The sequence below is a fragment of the Plectropomus leopardus genome, chromosome 24 (genome assembly GCF_026936395.1).
Source record: "Plectropomus leopardus strain MGB_pleo_1.0 chromosome 24, ASM2693639v1, whole genome shotgun sequence".
Lineage (NCBI taxonomy): Eukaryota > Metazoa > Chordata > Actinopteri > Perciformes > Serranidae > Plectropomus > Plectropomus leopardus.
The window spans coordinates 17,128,455-17,154,487 of record NC_142199.1 but is presented as its reverse complement, the minus strand read 5'-3'; the positions used below and the strand labels follow the sequence as shown (position 1 = coordinate 17,154,487).

Genomic DNA, 26,033 nt, shown 5'->3' with positions numbered 1-26,033 from the left:
AACTTGCTACTGAAAACGTTATTAAAACATTCAGTGGTTACATTGTACCGTTCTCGTGACATTTTTAGAACCAAAAATTGCTAGCCAGGTATACTATGACTTTTTCGACATTTAAAACTAGGACTTTTTCAGTTTTTTGGAGATGCTATATCATGGTATTTTTCGACATACTATACTATATTTACTCTATTCTCCTATATTTTTATAATATATGTAACAGTGCTGGCACAATACTAGCAATACTTGTTTGAATAGTCCATATACTTTCTGGCATCTTTCCAGTGCTTTTATTTTGCAGTAAGGCCAGATGTTGAGGGCAAACCTCCTCACACCGCTTGCTGGTCTATTAACGCAGTGGAAACATTGATGTTGGTGAATCTGTGATTTCAAACACACGTGGGGAGTCAGAACGTTTTCTCCTCCTTCCAACGTACTTCAGGGGGAGACACGGGCGATGCATTTTCCAGGGAATCCCAGCTGTAACGTTCAATTGTAGCTGCAAAACAACATTTTATGGACTCATATCTCTCCTGAGCAGGCAGGGGCGCTGCTGGTTTCCTCGCCCAGGGAAAGGAGAAAACATGACGTGTCGGAAACTCTGAAGACATCCACCTTGGGTTCTCTCACGCCTGGCACTTGGGGCCCCGTTTGCGCTGCTGGAGCATCCTGCAGGGTTAACGAGATGCCTATTTTTTTCCCAGCCGAGGTGCATTTACAAACACGCTGCTGATGCTCGCTCAGGTTTTATAGTACTGTGCATCTTTGGCCTAATGAGCCTTAGCAGCTCAGATTCAGAAAGAGATTCCGGATCATTACACTTCTGCAAGTTCAGTCTCATAGACTAGAAGGCAAATATGTGTTCGAGCCAATTGACTGAATCCTACCCAGTATACCTTACCCCTTGAAAGACTCTCTGAAGCGCTTAGTTTTGCTTCTGCTCGAGGCATTCCTAAAATAGGGTGTTAATGTGGTGCCTCCAGATTAGCGTGGAGCTGTTGCTCTGGTGGTCTGCCCACAACAGGCTGGAGAAAACCCCCATGAGCTCCCCGCTGAGGGCTCGACTTAGTGTTTCACAAATAAAAACAACACACTATGACAGCGTAATTGACTCATCGTGTGTGCAGCTTTGTGTGCCAGTTTGCTGGAGCTAATATTGGTGGGTTCTTTTTTTTTTGTTTGTTTCCAAAATGTCAAACACAGTTCAAGACGAAGCCCTGATATTGGTGGTGGGACAGCAGAGAAAGGCAAAACAGGTATTTATTTGGAGACTGGAGGTGGAAAAACACCAAGGTAGCCAAAATGACTCGGTCCAGCATCGGCCCAAAGTCGGCATGCCGGAAGAAATAATTTGGCTTGCGTTCAGATTGCCTGACTCAGGATGAATGACACTGCAGAATTGGGACAAATAAACTGCCCCAATTCCAGTTGTTAACATTGCCATCACTGGGCTATTACCAAAAATGACTTGACCCAACATCGGTCAAAACTCGATGCAGTTGGGCTGCATCGGTTGCCTGATTCAGCTGAGAATTAGGATGAATTTCGACCAAAAATCAGGTCGAATAAACTGGCATGATTCCAGCTGTCAGCATTGCTATCATTGGGCCGTTATCTAAAATGAGCTGGTTCAACATCGGCCCAACTTCTGCATGCCAAAAGATGTGTCAGTCCACATCTAGTTGCTCAATTTCGGCTGAGACTCAGGACGAACGTGGACCAAGAAATGGTCCATGATTTCAGCTGCCAACATCACTATCACTGGGCTATAATCAAAAATGAGGTGGCCCAACATCGGCCCAAACTCGGATGATAATGCTTCAAAATTGGGCCAAATAAACAGGCCCGATTTAGGCAGCTGACACTCAGTCACTGGGTGGTTATCAAAAATGAGCTGGTGCAGCATTGGCCCAAACTCGGCGTGCCAGAGGAAATAAGTTGGGCCGCATCAGGAACTGGGAACATAGTTACAAAACTTTCCACATGTCAAGATAACTGAGCAGTTAGAAAATCTTTTTTTTTTTAAAGAAAACAAAGGTAAACGATAAGTAAATATCTCCACTGGTATTTGCCAAAACGGTCCACAGGAATCCAACTCTGCAGCGGGTTTCCCATCATGTGTTTTCCATTGCTTCTGTCAGTGCCTGTGAGTATCTTCCTCTGTGGTGGAATCCCAGTTTTAATGCTCCACGTGAACAGCTGAATGGTATTTCCACAGTGCTCGCAGGCACTTGTAACAGAAGGGAAGCCCCACTTAATGGAGTACACCTCGTAAAATAACCAGGTTTATCATTTCCACGTGGTTTTACTGAGTGTGTGGTGGGAAGGAGGAAGTCCAAATTTCTGGGGTTTATCTCTGTCAAACAGCCTGATGAATGTTTGTTTGAATACTGTGTATTCACATGATTATCCCTTTTATTTTATTTTATTTTATTTTATTTTATTTTATTTTATTTTATTTTATTTTATTTTAATTTTAATTTTAATTTTAATTTTAATTTTAATTTTAATTTTAATTTTAATTTGCATTTAAACCACTGGTTTACACGCTTTATATTAGTTTGATTTCTTCCGAAAATATTGGGGAAAAAAACCAAAAATAAATAAATAAATAGTAAAAGAAAACAAAACAAAAAAAAAGAATTAAAGAGGACAAAAAACAACCAGAGAAAAATAGAAGCGTGTATTTAAAATTCTGATGATTTTATGTATTTTACTATAGTTATTTTTTTTTCTTTTCTTATTTTCAGGTAATTTTCTTGTCTGTTTTTCAGCAATAGAAACAGCACTATCCAGATGTGCATCTCTGTCGTCCACCCCCCCCCAAGCTGCTCACGGTCAGTTTTGGTGCATTCACACACCAGATGGAATATCCTCCAGCTTTGCCTGGGGGTCTTCACTCCACTGGACATGCCCTGAAAACCTCTACAGAGAGGCATCCTGTTCAGATGGCTGAACCACCTTAACAACCTTTTTATCTGCCCATTAAATGGCCATTATCATTGTTATCATTGCTTTTATAATGCTTCGGACTGGGCAAACTGCAGAGAGCCAGATGGTGCACAACCAATGTTTCATTCAGGCTCACATTTAGCTTTGCATGGAAATGCAAAGTTTGGAATTTTTAAAAAGGGGGTATTTTGCATTATTTGGTGAATTTTTATTGAAAAAAAATGTTATTATTGTTCTTATCATTTCATGTCCTGCTCAACCATTTCGTAAAGCACATTTTGAGTCACTATATAGCTTTTGCTGATGTATGTTATTAGAGTATTTCATGCATTATAACAGTAAATGATTTGTAATTTTGTTTTTTTTTTCTTTTTGTTTTACCATTTCCATTAAAAACTATCACTACAATAGTAGTAGAGGCCTTTATTTAAAAAAAAAAATTGCTTGTTTCTGTTCTTTAAAAAAAAAATCCAAATCTACTAATATTTTTGCAATTTGTGGCTCATTGCTTAACAGTTTGCTCATTACCTTTTTTCCCATGTTTCGGAAAAACATCAAAATTTTCAAAATGCTTAATGGGTGTGAAACGTATCCGAACGCAACACGAGAAAAGTGATGTTGATCTAGGTGTTAAGGGGTTAACTGTGGCTGTCTGCCACAGCTGTTAAATGTAAAATAGCCTTTTGGATCCTAAATTAATCATACAAGTGAGGAGCCAAATCATCATCTCATCAGGCGTGCGAGCTGAAAGCTGAAGCCAAAGGGGAGAAGACATCTATTTTTATTTCCACTGATCTTTGCCTGCGACTGAGACAAGTATTGTGTTTAATAGACAATCTGTTATGAAGCCGCTGGTGAAATGTGAAATGGAAATGGCTTTAATAAATGATAAGTCTCACCATTTGTGGTAATTGTCATCGTATGAGGGAGAAAGACCACAAAATGCATCAATCAAAATGTCACTTATTTCATTATTTTTCTTTTAATAAAGCTCTTTATTAAAACACACGGCCAAAGTGAATGCTCATCGTGCACGGTGCTCTAGTGCCATCCGGTGTTTTTCAGCGACACCGCTTAAACTTCAAAACATATAACACCTTTTCAGCTGAGAATGAATAGCATTCATCTTTTTAACAACATAAAAAGAATCTGACTTTGTTTTTTTAATGTGATAACACACTATGAAGTCAGCAGAGGCTGATCAGACATCGAAGAGTCTCAGGCTGACGAATTGGCTCAGTTGCAGAGGTTGGTGCTGCAGCATCTGGCGTACACGCCGGGTGTTGTGATGTAGCCCTGACACACCGCCAGGTTCATGCACTGCCGGAACGAAGACTCTGGAATGATAAAAACAACAAAAAAAATGAAATTAAATGCTGTATGTGGATATGTGTCACTACCCAAAACTTGCAAGAAATTAGTAACAAATTACGAGAAAATTACCTAAAAATTAGCTTTAAAAAGAGGAAATAAGATTTTATATACACACACACATATATATATAGAAAGAGAGAGCGATTCTGTAACATAATTTTAAATTTATTATAATTTTTCCCTTTTTTTCTTGCAATTTGCAGGATATCTCCAACAAAGTTTTGTATAAATAAATATAAATATATAAATAAATGAATAAATAAAATTAATTTTGGATAGTTCTAAATTTTAGACTTTTTTAAGCTTTAAGGGAAACCTTGGAATAGTTTTGCCACAAGCTACCTGAAAAAAATGGCTATTTGAATACTTCTGCAAAATTGTTTAAATTTCATGGAATAATTTAAGTAATAATAAATAATAAATAAATCATCATTTTTCACACTCGAGCCTCCGTATCAGGACTCACTCAGCGCGCCAGTGAATATGACAGCAGCACAGGCATTGGCTCTTCCTGTGCAGATCTGAGTGCTGGTGGGGTTGCAGAGCTCACTCTCCTTTGAGAAACAGTAGTTACACTCCAGTGCCTCCCCTGAGAACAACACACATGCAAATAAATATGAGCATTTGCAAAGTTATGCATGTATATATATATATATATATATATGAAACAAATCAAAAAAACACACATACCTTGATACAGAGTCAGCAACAAGAAAACGGCACACACTGCAGCCTTCATTTTTTTCTTTTTGGTCTTGAATTCAAATGATACATAAAAAGAAAAGTTATTTTTTGCTTGATCATGAAAAAAGATGAATCATCGTACAGTATGCCACACAGCTCATGCAGCTTTTTTCCATTTTATTTTACATTTTACATATTTATTTATCCATTTTTAAATTGATTTATATTTTTTTGTACATTTTAATGCATTTTTTAATGTATAAGTTTGCCCGTTGCAAACAGAAAGAACAAGGTAATTTCACTTATTGCAACAACCTCACAGCATGAAGTTAATACAGCTAAATTTTAAGTAAACTGAAGCACTAATCTACTTGTAAAGTACAGAGATGGGTTGTTACCTTGTGCTGAGATGCTCTGAAGAACTGGCTTTCCTGAACACAACGCTCTTCCTTTTATACAGGCGTGCAATCGACCACAAGGACCGATTGCAACATAACTGACTTTCCAGCAGTGTTGCAAAACAGCAACCTACAGGGAATCTACACTGACTCACTGCTAAACCTAATCACCGCTGATCTGATTTATTTCTGTAGAAAGACAATGCACAGCTTTGTATCAGTGTGTAAATACAAGCACAAAGACTGCTTAACCCTTTAACACGTGGATTGACAGCGGTTCTTTTGTGCTGTGTTCAGACAGCTTTCACATGTAAAAAATAATAATTATTATTATTATTATAAAAAGAGGCAAGAAAATTACCTAAAAAATAGCTGCGGGGGATTATCAGATCTTATTTTATTTTTAAAATGTCCATAATTATATATTTAAAATGATGCTGATATATAGGCTGTCAATAGATAATGACAAATTTTGGTGGCAAATTTGTTAAAATCTGAGTTTGTGATTAACTTAACTTAACTTAACTTAACTAATGACTTTAATGGATTTAAATTAACTCTGTAAAACCCTCAAAATTCTGCTGATTATGCTCTTTTTTATGTTTTATTGTGTTTTCTTGCATGTTTTTATGCTACATGTTATCATTGTTAGTTGTTATGCTCATTTGTACAAAGAAAATTCCCATCAAGGTAAATAAAAAAGGCTTTCATTCATTGATTTATCACTGCAGTCAGCATGCCAGATGCATGACAAAGGTCCTCTCTTTGTCATGCGACTGAAGTGGGAGATTCCTTGCAGGTTCCTGTTTTGCAACACAATTGTAAAGTCAGTTATGTCGTAGTCACTCCTGACAAGCCACAGCCTGTCAACACAGACAGAAAGCATGTTCTTGTGGTTGACTGCATTTGATTGCACTGCTTTATTTAAAGTGTTGTTCAGTACTTGAAATTTATTGTTTTAAAAAGTATGAGAAAATTCCCGGGAAAAATAATAATTAATAAACAAATAAAATAATTATAAAAATATATATATATATATATATATATATATAATAAAAATAAAATTCAAAAAAGAAAACAACCTGGGAAAAGTACTTAAAAATCCCAATCATTCAGTAACGTTTTAAATATGTAATTATGATCATTAACTATACATACTTTTTCACCAGATTTTTTCTTTTTTTTCCCTTGATATCTTTCTTTCCCATCTTTTTAAATATATATTTAGATGAGCTAATTTCTTGGAACTTCTTTGGAACATGTAGTATCATAATTATAACATTTATTTAACTTATCAAGTTACTCATTGTCATTACATTTTTGAAGAAATCGCACCAATTTGCTCAGGGTTCAAAGGTTAAAATACTTATTTCCCCTTGAAATAAACCTGTGCAAAAATTACAGCTTAAAAAATAACTTGCAGGACTTCCCCTACACACATATGATGAAACTGTAATAACACTGATGTGTTTTAATGTTTTGGCTTCAGTTTTGAGGGGCTGCTATGAGTTTTTTAAACCACTAGATGTCACTGTGCTACTGAATTTCAAGCCCGAAGCTTAATCACTGACTTAGATTAAAATGCACAGAACAAAAAGCAAAGAGCACAATAAAATAAAATAAAAAAAATAAAAATAGATGAAAAGTAAATTCCAAGGGGAAAAAAGAAAAAAATGGAAAAAAAAGGAAAAAATTGTACTTATATTTTTAAAAAAGTAAAAAAATATTAGCCCTTTTCCAGGTCATTGCCTTTTTTATTCCATTTGTGTGTGTGTGTGTGTGTGTGTGTGTGTGTGTGTGTGTATCCAGAGAAAGAAAAAAAACTAGGGGAAATAATTCTAACTGCATCTATATTTATAATTATTATAATAATATATTTTAAGTAATGTCACCGAAAATTCTCATAATTTTGAAGCACATTTTTTTTTTTTGTCTTTTTCTTCCTTCTTCCAGATTTTAAAGGGTTAATTGCAGTGCTGGAACAGAGGGGATTTCGTATCATCATTTTTATTTTTATCATCATTATTATTATTATTACTATTATTACTATTATTATTGTTATTGTTATTGTTATTGTTATTGTTATTGTTATTGTTATTGTTATTAGCAGAAGTAGTAGTAGTAGTAGTAGTAGTAGTAGTAGTAAGATGTAGTAGTAGTAGTATTGTTATTAAAACCTAAAGCGGGACTCACCCGGAACGTAGCACTGACCACTTCCTACCATGTTCCTACCCGGACTTTTAATAAGATGCACACCAAAACATGGCGGCCAACTTAGAGCAAATTTTCCAAGATTTTATATTAAATAAAATCAGAGAAATAGAAGATCAGAATGAAGACAGAAGGTTTGTCAATGTTATATTTTATTTTCGTCTGTAGCGACAGCTAAACACAGTCAGTAAACGCGGAAAAAGAACTTCAAAAAAATTGTAGTTTTTGTTAAGCTAATGCTCCAGCGGCCGGTTCCCGAATATAACGTTCCCGCACAAGCTAACCGAAATGTAAACGTTAAAAATGTATTTTTTTATTCGTGTTAAAAAGTCCCGGTTCGGTGTGGTGACTTAAAGAAGCCGGTAAAGCTTTTCGCGTGTGTGTTTTGCTGTCGAAATCACACAGTTTTGCATGTTAGCTAGCTAAATTCAAACCGGGTACATTTGTCAACAAACGCAAATTTGAGTCAAAATTAGTGTCTTATATATTTTTTTTTAAATCCACACACTCCACACACACTTTCAAATCAAGTGATTTCTTACGTTTTTGAGCCAAAACAACATTTCATGAGCATAAAATCCACATTGTGTTAATGCAGCTGTGTTGTTTTTGTCCTGGTTGCTGTTTTAAATATAAAATAATATCAGTGTTATTTGGATAACTTGATTTAATAAATCTTTTAAACCTGCAGCGAATAAAACTTTTTTTTTTTTTTTGCTCCCAATTTTCCAAAAAGAGGTGAAGAATTTTCTGCACATAAACACTCTCTTTGCAAATTTATTTAAATTTAATTTATTGAGCGCGATGACATAATTTATCATATATAATTATAGTTTTAATAAATTAGGTATGATGACAAATACTTTCAGAATTTAATTGAACGTGTGAATATTATTATTATTATAATATTATTATTATTATTATTATTATTATTATTATATGTTGCTATGAGCTTTGATTTGTTTGAGAATAAGCAAAATTTGGGAAGAAATGTTCCACAAATTGCAAGAAATTAGTCAATATGGAAATTAAAAAAGTAAATAAAAAAAAAAAGTTAAAAAAAAGCCAGGGAAAATGTATTGCTGAAAAATTGAAAAAAAAAGAAGGGGAAAACTATATTTATAAATGCATGAATTACATATTTAAAATGATAATTATTGTAGTTTTTTTAAAGCACTTTTTCTAGTCATGTTTGCCTTTTTTCAAACTAATTTTTCATTTATTTATTTGACTTATTTTCAAGTAATTTTTGTACTTTTTACTAGTTTCTTGCTAGTTTTATATATATATTTTTTTCAATGTAAAATAATATCAGTGTTATTTGAGTAACTTGATTTAATAAATCTGTTAAACCTGCAGCGAATAAAACTTTTTTTTTTTTTTGCTCCCAATTTTCCAAAAAGAGGTGAAGAATTTTCTGCACATAAACACTCTCTTTGCAAATTTATTTAAATTTAATTTATTGAGCGCGATGACATAATTTATCATATATAATTATAGTTTTAATAAATTAGGTATGATGACAAATACGTTCAGAATTTAATTGAACATGTGAATATTATTATTATTATTATTATTATATGTTGCTATGAGCTTTGATTTGTTTGAGAATAAGCAAAATTTGGGAAGAAATGTTCCACAAATTGCAAGAAATTAGTCAATATGGAAATTAAAAAAGTAAAAAAAAAAAAAAAAGTAAAAAAAAAGCCAGGGAAAATGTATTGCTGAAAAATTGAAAAAAAAGAAGGGGAAAACTATATTTATAAATGCATGAATTACATATTTAAAATGATAATTATTGTAGTTTTTTTAAAGCACTTTTTCTAGTCATGTTTGCCTTTTTTCAAACTAATTTTTCATTTATTTATTTGACTTATTTTCAAGTAATTTTTGTACTTTTTACTAGTTTCTTGCTAGTTTTATATATATATTTTTTTCAATGTAAAATAATATCAGTGTTATTTGAGTAACTTGATTTAATAAATCTGTTAAACCTGCAGCGAATAAAACTTTTTTTTTTTTGCTCCCAATTTTCCAAAAAAAGGTGAAGAATTTTCTGCATATAAACACTCTCTTTGCAAATTTATTTAAATTTAATTTATTGAGCGCTATGACATAATTTATCATATATAATTATAGTTTTAATAAATTAGGTATGATGACAAATACGTTCAGAATTTAATTGAACGTGTGAATATTACAATATGTTGCTATGAGCTTTGATTTGTTTGAGAAGAAGCAAAATTTGGGAAGAAATGTTCCACAAATTGCGAGAAATTAGTCAATATGGAAATTTAAAAAAGTAAAAAAAAAGCCAGGGAAAATGTATTGCTGAAAAATGGGGGGAAAAAAAGAAGGGGAAAACTATATTTATAATTGCATGAATTACACATTTAAAATGATAATTATTGTAGTTTTTTAAAGCACTTTTTCTAGTCATGTTTGCCTTTTTTTAAACTTATTTTTCATTTATTTATTTGACTTATTTTCAGGTAATTTTTGTACTTTTTTTTTACTAATTTCTTGCTAGTTTTTGTGTCTTTTTTTTTTTTTGCTCATTGCCTTTTTCCTTTGTTTTTGAAAGAAATAATAAATCACTTATATCATATATCAGATGTTAATGTGTGTTTTTCTGCCTGTGTGTGCGTCAGTGCTGCTGAAGGAGTCGCTGTGGGGATTGAAAAGGTTCAGGCAGAGAAAGCCGCCTCAGAGAGAGACAAACAGGAAGACGTGAGGAGCAGCGGTTCACACAAGAAGCATAAAAAGCACAAAAAACACAAAAGTAAGAAGAAGAGGAGAAACCGAGAGAAGGAGGAGAAGGAGAGCAGCTCGGAGTCGGGGGCAGATGCTGACAGAGGAAGCAAACATCACTCAAGGTAACACAGCAGTCAATACTAACAACAATTAAATTATTTAAATAATTTAAACGCTATCATAAAGTGTCTATAATACCATGAATAAACCAGGCTTTTACAGTTATGAAAAACCTGGAAAAGTCATGGAATTTGCAAAATAGCAATTTAAAGGCCAGGAAAAGTTTAGAAAAACTATTGTTGGCCAAAAATATTTAAGAAAAAAATGGCCAAAATGTTTTTCTTAAAATTAGCCAAAAACATATATATATATAATGTATGTAAACATATATATAAAAATCTTTTTTTTTTCTTTAAAAATTGCAGAAAAATGTATTTTAAAAAAAACATAGCCAAAATGTTATTTTTCTTTGCTTCACAGAAGAGGAACGCCAACAGACGCCAGTAAGGAGCAAGGTAAGACTGTCTTTTATTTTTGTTAACAGCATCAGTTATACAGCGTTTTGTTGACTAGTTGTGATGGAAAAAAAAACCCCAAATCATTTATAATATTGAAAGTACGTGTAACACTACGAAGTGCTATTGTGTACTAAAATATCCTTTGCCAGCGTGCTTCCAGAAACCTGAAAACTGAGCACATTGGTTTGATTTCTTCTCAAAAAAAAGGGAGAGAAGGCAAGAAGAAACTTCACGAAACATGGCCCAAAAATGTACAAAAAATTACTAAAAATGGTACAAGGAAATTACCTGAAAATAAGCACGCAAAAAAGTAAGGAAAACAAACAAAAAAATGAGAAGAAAAAGTAAAAAAAAACAAAAACATATATATATATGCATGTATTTTATATATTTATTTATAACATAATTTTAATTACAAAATATTATAATTATAGTAATAGTTATATTGTATATCTCTAATTAAATATACTTTTCCAGATTTTTTTCCCTATTTTTTAAAATTTTTTAATAATTTTTTTAATACCCCCCCACCCCTTTTTTTTAGAACAAATTTTTAAGTAATTTTCTTCAATAAAACTGATGCTGTTCCAAATTTCAAAGGGTTAAAACATTTCGGCTTATGTGCGCCTCATCAAGTGATTTTGCCCGGCCGCGTTTTAATACTCAGTAAGATTTCAAAATCACATACAGCCCCGATTCCAATGACGTAGAGATGCTGTTTAAAACCTGAATAAAAACAGCAATTATTTGAAAATCTGTTTCAATTAATTTCGATCTTCAAACAATAAGTGCATTTTTTATTTCATTTTATTTTTGCAAACTTATACATATTCTGTATTTATATACAGAATGTTGAAACACAGAATGAACACTATTCGGTTGAAAAATAGCTCAAAAATGACTTGCAAATGATGCATTTTGTTATTATTTGCATTTTACTCAGCCTCCCAACTTTTGGGGGATTTGGGGTTGTGCCTGTCTGCACATACTCTGCAGGTATACAGTAATTTCTGTAGTAGAACTGTAGTACTGTACTGGCACAGAGCTGCTGAGCTGTCTGTTCAGGTGAGGAGAACACGAACAAGTCCGCATGCCACAAACGGCATTCGTCCGGAAAAAGGAAGAAGAAGAAGAAACGAAGGAAAGGTGACGAGAACTCGTCCGATTCTGACTCGGAGTTCACGTCGAAGCAGAGGGAGAAAGATTGTTCTCAACGCTTATCGCCGAGGCGACGAGTGGAGCTCCCCGACATCATCCCGAAACAGGTGAATACACTATAAAAAATAAAAAATAAAAATAAAAAAAGGCAACATATTCTGTGTTTTTGAGGGCCTGAAACTATAATGCATGATGCAGTTATACTAACCTTTGCCTTTTAGTTTCTTTACAAATGAAGATTATTTGCATAAAACAACACAAAAAAAAATGCTGTTTTGTAAAAAAAAAAAATTATTATTTTATCCCTATATATATATTTCTATTTTTTTTTTCTTTTTTTATAATCTAAAAACTCTAAATCTATAATTTTCTAATATTTTTGAGGTTTTTGAGTGTTTCTTTCTTTCTTTATTGTGTTATAATTTTGAGTTTTTTTCTCATTTAGTAATTATGACGTTTTGGAGTATGCGTTTTTTCAATTCTTATACTTGAATATTTGGTTAATTTTGCTTTTTTGATCATTTTGAATTTTGAATTTTTTTTTTTAAATAATTTTGAGAGGGTAAGGGGTTTTTAATTTTTTTTAAAAATACTTTTTTTTCTGATAATTATAATTTGGCATATTTTTCTGTGTTTTTAAGATTTTTCTGCATTGGGTACTTTTACTTTTAATACTTTATATTTTCCTGATTATACTTACTTTAACATTTTCAATACAGAACTTCCACTTGTGGCAGAGTAATTTCACTGTGTAGTATTAGTACTTTTACTGAAGTAAAGGGTCTGAGTACTTTGTCCACCGCCGTAGGGGACTAATGATAAAATCAGGCTTGTCTTTCTGTATTGCGTCCTCACAGGACAGCTCCAATAAAGTCAGAGGAGACGAGGACAGACGAGGCAGGAGGAGTTCTCGATCACGTTCACGCTCACATTCCCACTCTCACACACATTCCTGTTCAGTGAGGAGGAACTCTCAGTCCGGACACCACCGCCAGAGATCGAGGACTCGCTCCCGATCCGGTTCACAGCGGCACAGGACCCGGTCCAGGTATGAGGAGACCAGTATGAATACAAAGAAACATATTTTTTATGCCTCCACGCTGGCGATAGCATAATGTTTCTTCAAATTTGACACAAATATTCACATTGTCTCAACAATAACCTGATTAAATTTTGGTGGTCAAAGGTCAAAGGACAGAGCGACCTTGCATTCTACCTGTTCTTGTGAACTTGATAAGTCAAGCACACCTTGAGGTCATTTTCTTTCAAATTTGGCACAAACGTTTTAGCGGACTCTAGGATAAACTGATTACAGTTTGTTTCTCAAAGATCAAGGTCATGGAAAAGCTGCATTCATGTCATTCTCGTGAACTTGATAAGTCAAGAAAACCTTGAGGGAGTTTCTGCAAATTTGGCACAAACGTTTTAGCGGACTCTAGGATAAACTGATTACAATTTGTTTCTCAAAGATCAAGGTCATGGAAAAGCTGCATTCATGTCATTCTCGTGAACTTGATAAGTCAAGAAAACCTTGAGGTCATTTTCTTTCAAATTTGGCACAAACGTTTTAGCGGACTCTAGGATAAACTGATTACAGTTTGTTTCTCAAAGATCAAGGTCATGGAAAAGCTGCATTCATGTCATTCTCGTGAACTCGATAAGTCAAGAAAACCTTGAGGGAGTTTCTGCAAATTTGGCACAAACGTTTTAGCGGACTCTAGGATAAACTGATTACAGTTTGTTTCTCAAAGATCAAGGTCATGGAAGAGCTGCATTCATGTCATTCTCGTGAACTCGATAAGTCAAGAAAACCTTGAGGGAGTTTCTGCAAATTTGGCACAAACATTCACTTGGACTCAAGGATAAACTGATTAGATAACACCTTTCAGGAATTTCTTCAAATTTAACTGAAACATTCACTTGGACTCAATAATGAGGACCGACTAGAGTTTTGTGGCCAAAGGTCAAGGTCATCGTGACCTTGCATGCATCTCATTTTTATGGACACAATATCTGAGGATGGTCATTCGGAAGTTTCCTCAAATTTGGCACAAATGTCCAATTAGACTCTAGAATAAACTAATCTTAATGTCAAAGGTCACAGGTGTTTTAAGCCAAGTGCCGTCTCTCACTGTGATGTTGCTTTATTTTGCCACGATGTGGTTGCCGTGGCTACCGGTAGCTCCTCAGAGAAGAGGCAGGCTTTGGATGGATCCACCCAGGGTCCTGCGAAAGGCCTCCAGCCCCCTCAGCTGGCCTCCAGTCCGACCCGGAGCAGCATCAGAGCAGAGGAGCTGACAGAGTCCAGCACGAATCTGCATCAGAGCGAAAAGCCACCAGAGGACAAAGAGGACAAAGCGGAGGACACAACAGGAAATATCAGTAGGACCTGTTTGACGCGCTTCCACTCCCACTTTTCTAAGACGTTTGTTCGTCATCCAAATGATCTGTTGTCTGATATTATAGTTGCAGGTTCTGGTGCAGCCCAGTCCACATCTACTGAACTGGAGCAGACCACTGAGCCCAGCTGCCCTCAGCTGAAAGCGTCCAAACACAGATCCTCGGACACTAAATCACCAACGAAGAAGAGGAGGAAAGCGTCCAAGTCCCCGCAGAGGAAAAAGGAGGCAAAGTCATCAAAGAGGCAGAAAAGATCCAAGTCCCCATGTAGGAACCAGAGGAGGGGGTCCAGGTCCAGGAGTCCTTCAAAGAAGAGGAGGTCACGGTCTAGGTAGGGTCACCTTTTGTGCAGCCGTATTATTGTATGTTAGCAATTCTTCTTCTTTTTTAAAATTTTATATTTTTTTATCATTTTGCTTCATGTAAAGATCTGTTTTAGCAGTTGGTTTTTTTTTTTTTTTTTGCAAATGATTTTCGTGTGCGCAGGTCAGGGGGCCGGCGGTCGCGGAGGTCACGCTCGCGCTCGGTGTCACGGGGTTGGAGGAGGAACACATACAGCCAGAGGGACCGCTGGAAACGAGAGCCGAGCCACTCCCCTGTGCTCATCCTCCGCAAAAATAGATCCCCCTCTCGGAAACTCTGCAGTTCGAGCAACAGCCCTCAGCGCATCAGTGAACTGGGTCAGACTGTGTACTTTTTTTAATTTTCCTTTTTTTTTCTGCAGTAGTACTCGGCACAAACACATTTAACCCTTTAAAACCTGGATTAAGTCATTTTCGTGTGCCGCATTCAGCGGTAGAGATATTATTTGAAAATCATCAAAAAACAAGAAAGAAATGCTCAAAAACTATAGCTGTAATTGTTATAATTATATATTTAAAATTATTTAACAGAAAGAGTTAATATTTTATTTTATTATTGACACTTGTTGCAGTTCATTTAATGTCTTTTTTTTTTTTAACTTTTTGGTGTCAAGTTTTGCATTATTTTTCTGGTAATTTTTTAAAAACTTTTTAGTATTTTATTTTTGGTGTCTAGTTTTGCATTATTTTTCTGGTAATTTTTAAAAAAAAATTTAGTATTTTATTTTTGGTGTCTAGTTTTGCATTATTTTTCTGGTAATTTTTTAAAAACTTTTTAGTATTTTATTTTTGGTGTCTAGTTTTGCATTATTTTTCTGGTAATTTTTTAAAAACTTTTTAGTATTTTATTTTTGGTGTCTAGTTTTGCATTATTTTTCTGGTAATTTTTTAAAAACTTTTTAGTATTTTATTTTTGGTGTCTAGTTTTGCATTATTTTTCTGGCAATTTTTTAAAAACTTTTTAGTATTTTATTTTTGGTGTCTAGTTTTGCATTATTTTTCTGGTAATTTTTTAAAAACTTTTTAGTATTTTATTTTTGGTGTCTAGTTTTGCATTATTTTTCTGGTAATTTTTTAAAAACTTTTTAGTATTTTATTTTTGGTGTCTAGTTTTGCATTATTTTTCTGGTAATTTTTTAAAAACTTTTTAGTATTTTATTTTTGGTATCTAGTTTTGCATTATTTTTCTGGTAATTTTTTAAAAACATTTTAGTATTTTATTTTTGGTGTCTAGTTTTGCATTATTTTTCTGGTAATTTTTAAAAAAAATTTTAGTATTTTATTTTGGTGTCTAGTTTTGCATTATTTTTCTGGTAATTTTAAAAAAATTTAGTATTTTATTTTGGTGTCTAGTTTTGCTTTATTTTTCTGGTAATTTTTAAAAACTTTTTAGTATTTTATTTTTGGTGTCTAGTTTTGCATTATTTTTCTGGTAATTTTTAAAAACTTTTTAGTATTTTATTTTTGGTGTCTAGTTTTGCATTATTTTTCTGGTAATTTTTAAAAACTTTTTAGTATTTTATTTTTGGTATCTAGTTTTGCATTATTTTTCTGGTAATTTTTAAAAACATTTTATTATTGTATTTTTGGTGTCTAGTTTTGCATTATTTTTCTGGCAATTTTTTAAAAACTTTTTAGTATTTTATTTTTGGTGTCTAGTTTTGCATTATTTTTCTGGCAATTTTTTAAAAACTTTTTAGTATTTTATTTTTGGTGTCTAGTTTTGCATTATTTTTCTGGTAATTTTTAAAAACTTTTTAGTATTTTATTTTTGGTGTCTAGTTTTGCATTATTTTTCTGGTAATTTTTAAAACTTTTTAGTATTTTATTTTTGGTGTCTAGTTTTGCATTATTTTTCTGGCAATTTTTAAAAACTTTTTAGTATTTTATTTTTGGTGTCTAGTTTTGCATTATTTTTCTGGTAATTTTTAAAAAAAATTTTAGTATTTTATTTTTGGTGTCTAGTTTTGCATTATTTTTCTGGTAATTTTTAAAAAAATTTTTAGTATTTTATTTTTGGTGTCTAGTTTTGCATTATTTTTCTGGTAATTTTAAAAAACTTTTTAGTATTTTATTTTTGGTGTCTAGTTTTGCATTATTTTTCTGGTAATGTTTTAAAAACTTTTTAGTATTTTATTTTTGGTGTCTAGTTTTGCATTATTTTTCTGGTACTTTTTTAAAAACTTTTTAGTATTTTATTTTTGTTGTCTAGTTTTGCATTATTTTTCTGGTAATTTTTAAAAACTTTTAGTATTTTTGGTGTCTAGTTTTGCATTATTTTTCTGGCAATTTTTAAAACTTTTTAGTATTTTATTTTTGGTGTCTAGTTTTGCATTATTTTTCTGGTAATTTTTTAAAAACTTTTTAGTATTTTATTTTTGGTATCTAGTTTTTCATTATTTTTCTGGTAATTTTTAAAAACATTTTAGTATTTTATTTTTGGTGCCTAGTTTTGCATTATTTTTCTGGTAATTTTAAAAACTTTTTAGTATTTTATTTTTGGTGTCTAGTTTTGCATTATTTTTCTTGTAATTTTTTAATAACTTTTTAGTATTTTATTTTTGGTGTCTAGTTTTGCATTATTTTTCTGCAAATTTAAAAAAAAAACTTTTTAGTAATTTATATAATAATATATATATTTCTATTTCTTATATATATTTATATAATAATTTCTTCCCACTTGTTGTTAAGTTGCTAATTGTTTTTTTTTTTACATGTTAACAAAGCTCATTTTCTCCGATTTCAAAGAGAAGAAAAAAAAAAAAAATCATGACGAAATACATTCATTCATTCATTTTCCGTAACCGGCCCCTGCCATTAAGAAATACAATTTAAAAAATAATAATAATTTTTAAAAATATTTACGCAGTAGTGCTATTAATTTTACTATTGCTGTATTTCTATTTTATATTTTTTCGTACTTGCTGTATTTCTCTATGCTTGGCTATGCGTCAGAGTGACTGTAAGGAACCACAATGTCCCCCCGGGTCATAAAAAAAGTATTTCTCATTCTGATTTCTGATTGCTGTTTTCTCAGATAAGGAGCAGTTGTTAGAAATCGCCAAGGCCAATGCTGCTGCCATGTGTGCCAAAGCAGGAATGCCCATCCCTGCCAGCCTGAGGACCTCAGTGCTCCCCCTGGTTATGCCGACCATGGCCATGAACGCCGCTATGGCCAGTATGACCGCTGGTACCATTTCCACTCCTTTTTTTCATGGTCAAATAGCCAGAAAAATAGTTAAAAAACTTGAATCAAAAGTGAATTTTTTTTTTTTTGTACATTTTTTTTTTTTAGCCACCATGACGGCAGCGTTGACCAACATGGGCATGTCCTCGCTGCTCCCACTGCCCTCCATCACCAACAAGCCCCCCCCCGTCGCCGCCCAAGTCAACATCGCCGCTTTGGAGGAAGTGAAGAAGAAAGTGGCGAAGCAGGCCAACAGCATCAGCATCAAGGAGTTTACAGATGTAAGTGCCGACCGAGTTTTTCTGCACGCGGAAAGAAATCGAATCAACTTTTATGTTAAGAGGCAAGCAAGGAATTAACGTCGTATCCCGTAAAGCCCTCTAGGGCAAACTTTGTTTTGTGAAAATGGGCTTTATAAATAAAATTGAATTGAATTGAAAATAAATTCAGGTCATGATTTATAGTAGGATTGTGAATCTCAAACCAGAAAGGCTGTACACCAAAATTGGTGAATTTAGAGTCAAAAATCCAAAGAAAGACTTGGGACTTGGGCAAATTGGCTCGATTTATTACAAAAAGAAGAAATTACCCAAAAAATAAGCAGGACAATTGTAAGGAAAATATCCTAAAAAAAAAAATTAAAAAATAAAAGAAAAAAGAAAATGATCAAAAATAATTATTCTGAACAATAATTTAAAATATATATTTATGATAACTATAAATATAGTTTTTGGACTTTTTAAAAAAAAATTTAAAAAATCCAAAGCTACTTATTTTTTGCGAGCAGTTTTTATCAAATTGCTCATTGCCTTTTTTTACCATATTTTCAAAAGAAAGCAAACCTCCGATATTAAAGGTATCTGACAAAGATATCTGAATGCAACTCGGGGAAATATTCAATTTCAAAGGGTTAATGCCCAAGAGGCTTTTTTATAGACGACATTGAGTCATAGATTTTTTTTTTGTTTAATTCCTGTTTTTTTTTAATATAAAATTAACACTTAAAAGCAATAAAGCGTCATCTTCCTCCTGTGAATTTGCATTTATGGATAATAAATAAGTTCTTAATTTGCTTTGTGTGTGTGTATGTGTGTGTGTGTGTGTGTGTGTGTGTGTGTGTGTGTGTGTGTGTGTGTGTTTGTAGAAATGCAAGATGATTGTGGACAGCAAAGGGGAGCTGCCGGTTGCAGTGCCTCACGTTTCGGACGAAGAGGATGATGGGAAACCCTTTGGAGGAGGTGCTCTCCGGGAGCAGAAAGCCATCAGCTTCAGCATCAACGTAACGTCCACACACAGGCTGCACCATACTGAAAATATATCCGAAAATAACCACGTTTTTTTTTTTTTTTTTTAATTTTCAGATTTTTTAAAATAATTTTTAAAATTTTAAATGTTATTTATTTTTAAAAATGGCCATTCATAGTAGCACTAAAACAGAAAGAAAAATGTAAATTATTTACTGTTATAATGTAATATGTAATGTATGTATGTAATATGTTAGTATACAAACATATATCGATCGTGACAATGGAATTAATAATATTACTTGGATTAATATTATTTACACGTTTTTTTTACATTTACACTATTGTGAAAACAGCTCAGAAATGGTGAAAAAATTCACACTGATATAATTGTTTTTTTTACCAAATATATACTGGACTGCCATTAAATATATGGTATTAACAACAGTCGATATTCATCCTTTTTTTCCATTTAATAAAAAAATTATAATTTATATAATTTTTCCCTTCAGAACACGACGGTTCGTCCAGCAGTGCGCAGCGACGCCGGCATGGCCAAAGAGTTCCCTGTCTCTTCAGGTTCCCAACATCGGAAAAAGGTCTGAATACAAGTGCTTCAGATTTGTATCTTAAAACGTTGTTAACCCTTTGAAACCCGGCGCGATGTCACTTTCTAACCCATAGAAACTTGAGCAAATTGGTGCGATTTCTTGTAAAAAAAAAAAACTTAACAAGGAACTTGGTAATTAATGTTCCACAAATTGCAAGACATTAGTAGAAACAGGAAATTCTTTTTTTTTTTTTTTAAAGAAAAAGCTAGGGAAAAATGTTGAGGGGAAAAAAGAAAAAAATGCTAGGGAAAACTTATTTTTAGAATTATCATAGCATTTTTTTCAAAGTCTTATTTGCCTTGTTTTTTTTTACTTCCTCTTTTTATTTTTCTTTATTTATTCATATATATATTTTCATTTTTTATTTATTTATCTAACATTTTTTTACCAATTTCTTGGTAATTTTCAGGTCAATGAAATGCTAAGGAATTTTTTTTTTTAAATCATTAGCATGAATACATTTTTTTTTCTTGTTTGCTTGTTTTTATTTTTACTTTCTTTGATTGATTGATTGATTTGACACATTTTAAGGTGAATTTCTTTTTAAATCTTTCTTTCTTTCTTTCTTTTTAATCCTTATTTTCCAGGCAATCATTTGTAAGTTTTTACTAATTTCTTGCTAATTTTTGAAAGAAATCAAGCCGACATGCTCAAGTTTTTAAAAGGGTTAAACGATTAACAGGAGGTGCAAAGTACCAATGAGGGTGCAAGCGCTTTGTTTGTTCCAAGCAATCAATAAACCATATGAAAAACAAACGTCACAGATTATATATTCGGAAATATTATCACACAGCAGTTCGATAATGCCGTGTGAGTTATGTGATGTGTTATTACTGCTGTCCAGGAGGGCGAGACACTTGGTGCGTACGGAGAATGGGTTCCGGTCGACAAAACTGCAGAAAAAGCTCCAGCCGGCTCCAGAAAGGCCCTGACCGCTGTTCCCATAGCAACGGCCGGCTCATCGTCAGGTGAGACGGCGACGGCGGCGGCGGGGTCGGCAGAGGCTGCCGAACAGCCGGCGTCTGTGCCAGATAATGACAGCGTGTTTCCTGACCCGCTGCAGCAGGTGAGAAGTGAAGTATGGAGGGGAAATCTGAATACATACGTTAAGCAGCTGTTTGCATGGATGCAGATGTTTTTTTCCTTCACTAACAGTGAGTGAGCGACATTTAAATAAATCAATGTTGCAACAGCGGTTAAAGATTGAGCTTTTAAATTGCAGTTTATGCAAAAAAAAATTAGTTGTGACGAGTTAATATTGATGCAAAGCTGCCAAAAAAGCACAAGGCTGCAGGACACCTGGAAAAGTCATGGAAATTAACAGTCAAATTTTCCAGGTGTGGAAAACTCATGGAGCTAGAGAAAAAAAAAACACTGAAAATTTTGGGGAAAAGAAAAATCATGGAAATTTGTTGAGTGTCATAAAATAAATAATATTAGGCGACATAACTGGGAATTAATTAATTAATAATTAATTTAATATTTTTTTTCTTAATATTTGGGCGATTTTTTTTTCTTACTTACGTTTTTTTCTTTCATTTTTATAGAAAACATTTTTTATTTGTTTTTATTTTCTGATTTTTTTTAGAAGGTTTAAAATGCATGCTCTCTTCAAATAAATAATTTAATTAATTTATTTATTTTTTGTCTTCTTTTTATACGGTCTACTATCTAATCTCTCTCTATTTCTGCAGCCAGTAGATATCTCTCAGGCTGTAACGGAGAGAATCAAAGCTCAGAGGCGATTGGCTGAGAACCCCTATGATGTCAGTGCCATCTGCATGCTCAGCCGTGCACAAGAGCAGGTATCATGCGTATTTTAAGATTTATTTTTTTTTTACTTGCACACACACTCCAGACTGTTTAATTCATCAAAATAGTGGAATTTTTGACTGTCAGATTTAACCTGAATTTCTGTTCGATAGGTGGACGCGTGGGCCCAGTCTAACACAGTTCCCGGCCTGTTTACTGGTTCCACTGGAGCCCAGGTCCTCAGCTCCGAGGAGCTGTCCACCAGCGGACCGCAAGCATGGCTGAAGAAGGTAACGAACAACCTTTCACGAGCCATGTAACTCTAAAAAATGGGAAAAAGGCATCAAAAACTACAAGCACATGTTCAAAAAACTACATTCAAAATCATAATTTTATATTTAAAATTAAGTTACAGAAAAAAATACATATATTTTTTTTAATTTCTGTACTTTTTTCATTTTCGTGTGTGTGGTTTTTTTTTCTACTTTTATTTTTATTTTATTTTATTGCTTATTTTCGGGTAATTTTCTGGTAACTTTTTTGAAAAGAAACCACACTAATTTGCTCTGGCTTCACAAGCCTCTGTCATCACAATAATATTGCACAGTATAATATTATGTCTAAAAAGAGCAGTGTAATTTCACAAAGATAAAATAAAGAAAAAAAATATTAATGATGATGACAAGAAAGATAAAATACAAATAATTGCAAATTTAAAGTGCAAGGATACATTAGATAACATAATAAAATAATGGTTAAAAAATAAATAATAAATAAATAAAATGAAATTATTGCACACCAAACAGATAAAACTGCAGTGGTCTCTAAAAATAAGTTTTATGGTTTTTTTTAACCATTTGAAACCTGAAACAATTGAATTGATTTCTCTCAAAAACAAGGGAAAATAAGCAGGAAATTAGTAAGAAGTTAGACTAATATTACCTGACAACAAGCTAAAAAAGTAAAAGAAAAATAAACTATATATGTATTTTTTTCTGTATTTTTAAATATCTAATTAGATATTTAATCTATCATTATATATAATTTATTATTATTTATTTTTGCATTTGCAAATATACAATTCTACAAATATAAAGTTTTTTTTCTTAATATCTGATAATGCCCCCCAACTTATTTTCATGTCATTTTTTGCTAACTTTTATTATATTTTTTAATTCTGGGGAAAAAGACACAACAATATTACAAGACTTTTTATCTTTCTTCCCTTTTTTACTCTGTCTCATGGTGTCTGTTTGTGTCTCGCTTAGGACCAGTTCCTCAGGGCCGCTCCAGTATCAGGGGGTGTCGGGGAGTTCCTGATGAGAAAAATGGGCTGGAAGACGGGAGAGGGCTTAGGGAGGAACCGCGAGGGCACCGTGGAGCCGATCATTATCGACTTCAAGGTGGACCGCAAAGGTCTGACGCCACAGAACACGGGGCTTCCTTCTGTTGGTCGAGAAATTGCATTTTCTATATTTAGGAGATTTTAAAGTGCTTATATTATTTTTCTGTTTTTCAGGACTTGTTGCTGAAGGAGAGAAACCACAAAAGCAGACAGGAGGACTGGTGGTAACCAAAGATCTAATGGGTAAAACATCACAGCAAACACAATCACAGCATGTATTTAGAAAATAAAGTCATATATTATATTATGAGAATATATCCGTCAGATTCTGTTAATAAGAAAATATCAAATAAAACCAGAACTCTAATGTAAGTGAGGAAACACCAGAGGCTGAATACAACCAAAGAATAAAAAATAAAAATAAAACAATAATAGTAACAACAAAAAATAAAAGGAAAGGAAGTAGTGAAACTGCAAAAACATGCCAAAATGTATAAATAAATAGTCAGTATGTAAATGAAATTCAATTTAAAGCCAAACTTAAAAGGTAGGTTTTGAGTTGAACTTCTTCAGGTCATCTCTGTGGGACGTTTGTGCTCCCTTTCTTCTTATTGTGCCTTTTTATCCGTGCACAGGGAAGCATCCGGTGTCTGCTCTCATCGAGTTGTGTAACAAGAGACGGATCATGCAGCCAGACTTTGTAATGGTTCACCACAGCGGTCCTGATCACCGCAAGAACTTTCTCTTCAAGGTGGGTCACTTTAAATCTGTCTTGCTCCTTTTCATTATTTTAAGAAGTAAAATGTGCGTCTTACCCTTACTTCAGATCCAAGAGAGATAAACGACTCATGAAATCTAACCAAGACCTCTTTCATCTCAGTCCACCACTTCCCCTTCCTAAGTGGAATTATTTGGCAGAGAAAGAACTAAATGCAGAAATGTCAACGTTTGTGCCAAATTTTTAAAAAATTCCCTGAAGCTGTTCTTGAAATGTTGTGTTCACAAAAAGGGGACAGACGCAAGGTCATGGTAACGTTGATCTTTGGCCACCGAATTTAATCACTTCGTTGTTTAGTCCAAGTGAACGTTTGTGCCAAATTTGAAGAGATTCCCTAAATATTTTCTTGAGACATCGTGTTCACTAGAAGGGGACAGATGAGAGGTCATGGCGACATCGACCTTTGGCCACCAAAATCTAGTCACGTCATTGTTGAGTCCAAATGGACGTTTGTGCCAAATTAAAATAAATTCCCTCAATGCATAGGTGGTTAGATATTGGTTAGATGTTGCACTCTCGTCCACACAAGAGCTTGAGCATCTTCTTTTTAATATAAGCGCATGAGGTTTGTTTGCCTCCCCTATTCTAATCTCGGCTCTCATTTGCAGGCTGTTTTGATTTAATGTAACCTCCGATGGTTAAATTGTGACATTTGACTTTGTCTCCAGGTCACAGTAAATGGAGTGGACTACCAGCCCCAGACAGCTAGTCCGAATAAGAAACACGCCAAGGCCATGGCAGCTACAGTTGCACTGCAGGCCCTTGGAGAGGTAAGACTGATCATAATAATACAAGCAGTTGTTGAGTGTCTCCAACAAAGATGGAGTATAATTCTATTTTTCTAAGTAGGTGCATGCAAGAAATAAATGCAAATAAAATTTTGGAAATTGTCATTAAAAAAAAATACAGAAATCAAATTTTGCAAATGGAGAGAGAGGGAAGGAGAGAGGACCTCAGTGTATCATAGGAAGTCCCCCCGGCAGATTAGGCCTATGCCAGCCTAACTAGGGGCTGGTTCAGGGCACACCTGTGCCAGCCCCTAGTAGGCTTCATGAAGTCTACTCTAAAGTGCGGAAACATGAAGGTTTGCAGTTGGAGACAGAGAGAGACAAGCTAAGTGTATCATAGGAAGTCCCCTAAAAGACTAGGCCAATATCAGCCTACCTAGGAGATAGTCCAAGGCAGGCCTGAGCCAGCCCTAGTTTAGCAAAAACTTTATCAAAGAGGAAAGTCTTAAAAACTACTCTTGAATGCGGAAACGGTGTCTGCCTGCTGGACCGAAACTGGGCGATGGTTTCACAAAAGAGGAGCCATCATCATTATATCATTCGAATAATCAGATCCTTTTGTCCTAAATGGCGATTTAGACGATTCCAGAGCAGGGTTAATGCGTCCTAATGTTTTTACTTAAACACAGAATTTGTCTTGCTTATCATTTAAAAAAATCCCGGTGTACATTTTAAAACTCTGTTTGTGTGCTTATCACGAAAGATTAACTCTATGCTTGTTTCTGTGCAAATGTGGTTTATTTTATCCTTAGGTTCCTGTTGATGGACCAGGACTTTACACTGGCCCCGTCTTCACCGCTGCCTCTACCGGTCCTTTGTTTTCTACATAGAAATCCACACGATAGTGAGACTGACTGAACCATTTCACTAAATTCTCTTTTCAGTTGCGGGACACTGACAGAAAGAGTTTCTCGAGTCCCGCTAAATAACCAGTCCATCATTTCCACTCGGTGACTTATTTATACTGTATACCGATGACACAGTGGTGTCTTCGTACGGAGGCTACCTAGGAATCCACAAATTCACACACTTAAGTCATGACTAGGTGGCAAATATATTTTTGCCAAGTTTTTAAGGATTTTAAACAACTCTCCATCATGAGAAATGTTGGTGGCATGTATGTATGTAATTATGTATGTATGTATGTATGTATGATAAAGTAGTGTTTCAGCCTGGTATTTATTAGCTGACCCGTTGTAGATGAGTTGTTCTACAGTGGGTTTGGTGTTGGTCGCGCCACAGCAGAGTCAAATCGGGCTGTTAAATGAAAAATTTATGTCTTGTTGGTCAATGTCCCTGGCATTACATTTGTTGCCAGACGTCCTCCTAACAATACGTTTCTCATACAAGAGACTGTTGCATTTTATGGAACTAACCGTCTAAAATTGTGTGAACAGAATAAAGATTATATTTATGTAAATAAATAAATGAAGCCACATCACTGCGTGTTTTTGGCACTAGTGCCTATAATCTGAACACTTGTATATCTGAACCCAGGTTGCACTAACTTGGACTCAAAA

The 26,033-nt window shown here is 33.8% G+C and overlaps 1 protein-coding gene and 1 long non-coding RNA gene across 2 annotated transcripts; one reads left to right on the top strand and one right to left on the bottom strand.

Moving 5' to 3' along the window:
* Nucleotides 1–3,908: 3,908 nt before the first annotated feature.
* LOC148185526 (uncharacterized) lies at nt 3,909–5,471 on the bottom strand. Its single transcript, XR_015775875.1, has 4 exons — nt 5,406–5,471; nt 5,014–5,077; nt 4,790–4,912; nt 3,909–4,286 (listed from the first exon to the last, which is right to left on the bottom strand). It is a non-coding gene; the product is annotated as an uncharacterized LOC148185526 (long non-coding RNA).
* A 2,122-nt stretch (nt 5,472–7,593) lies between these two features.
* sonb (SON DNA and RNA binding protein b) lies at nt 7,594–25,941 on the top strand. The gene is made up of 20 exons (XM_088074402.1): nt 7,594–7,750; nt 10,268–10,492; nt 10,851–10,885; nt 11,954–12,153; nt 12,904–13,094; nt 14,229–14,428; nt 14,513–14,777; nt 14,933–15,126; nt 17,846–17,998; nt 18,104–18,276; nt 19,140–19,274; nt 19,752–19,838; nt 20,695–20,916; nt 21,545–21,655; nt 21,776–21,892; nt 22,871–23,018; nt 23,122–23,190; nt 23,583–23,698; nt 24,394–24,495; nt 25,266–25,941. Exons 1-20 carry the CDS (start codon nt 7,668–7,670, stop codon nt 25,341–25,343), a joined length of 2,904 nt encoding a protein of 967 aa, XP_087930528.1. The 5' UTR covers nt 7,594–7,667; the 3' UTR covers nt 25,344–25,941.
* The last annotated feature ends 92 nt before the right edge of the window (nt 25,942–26,033 follow it).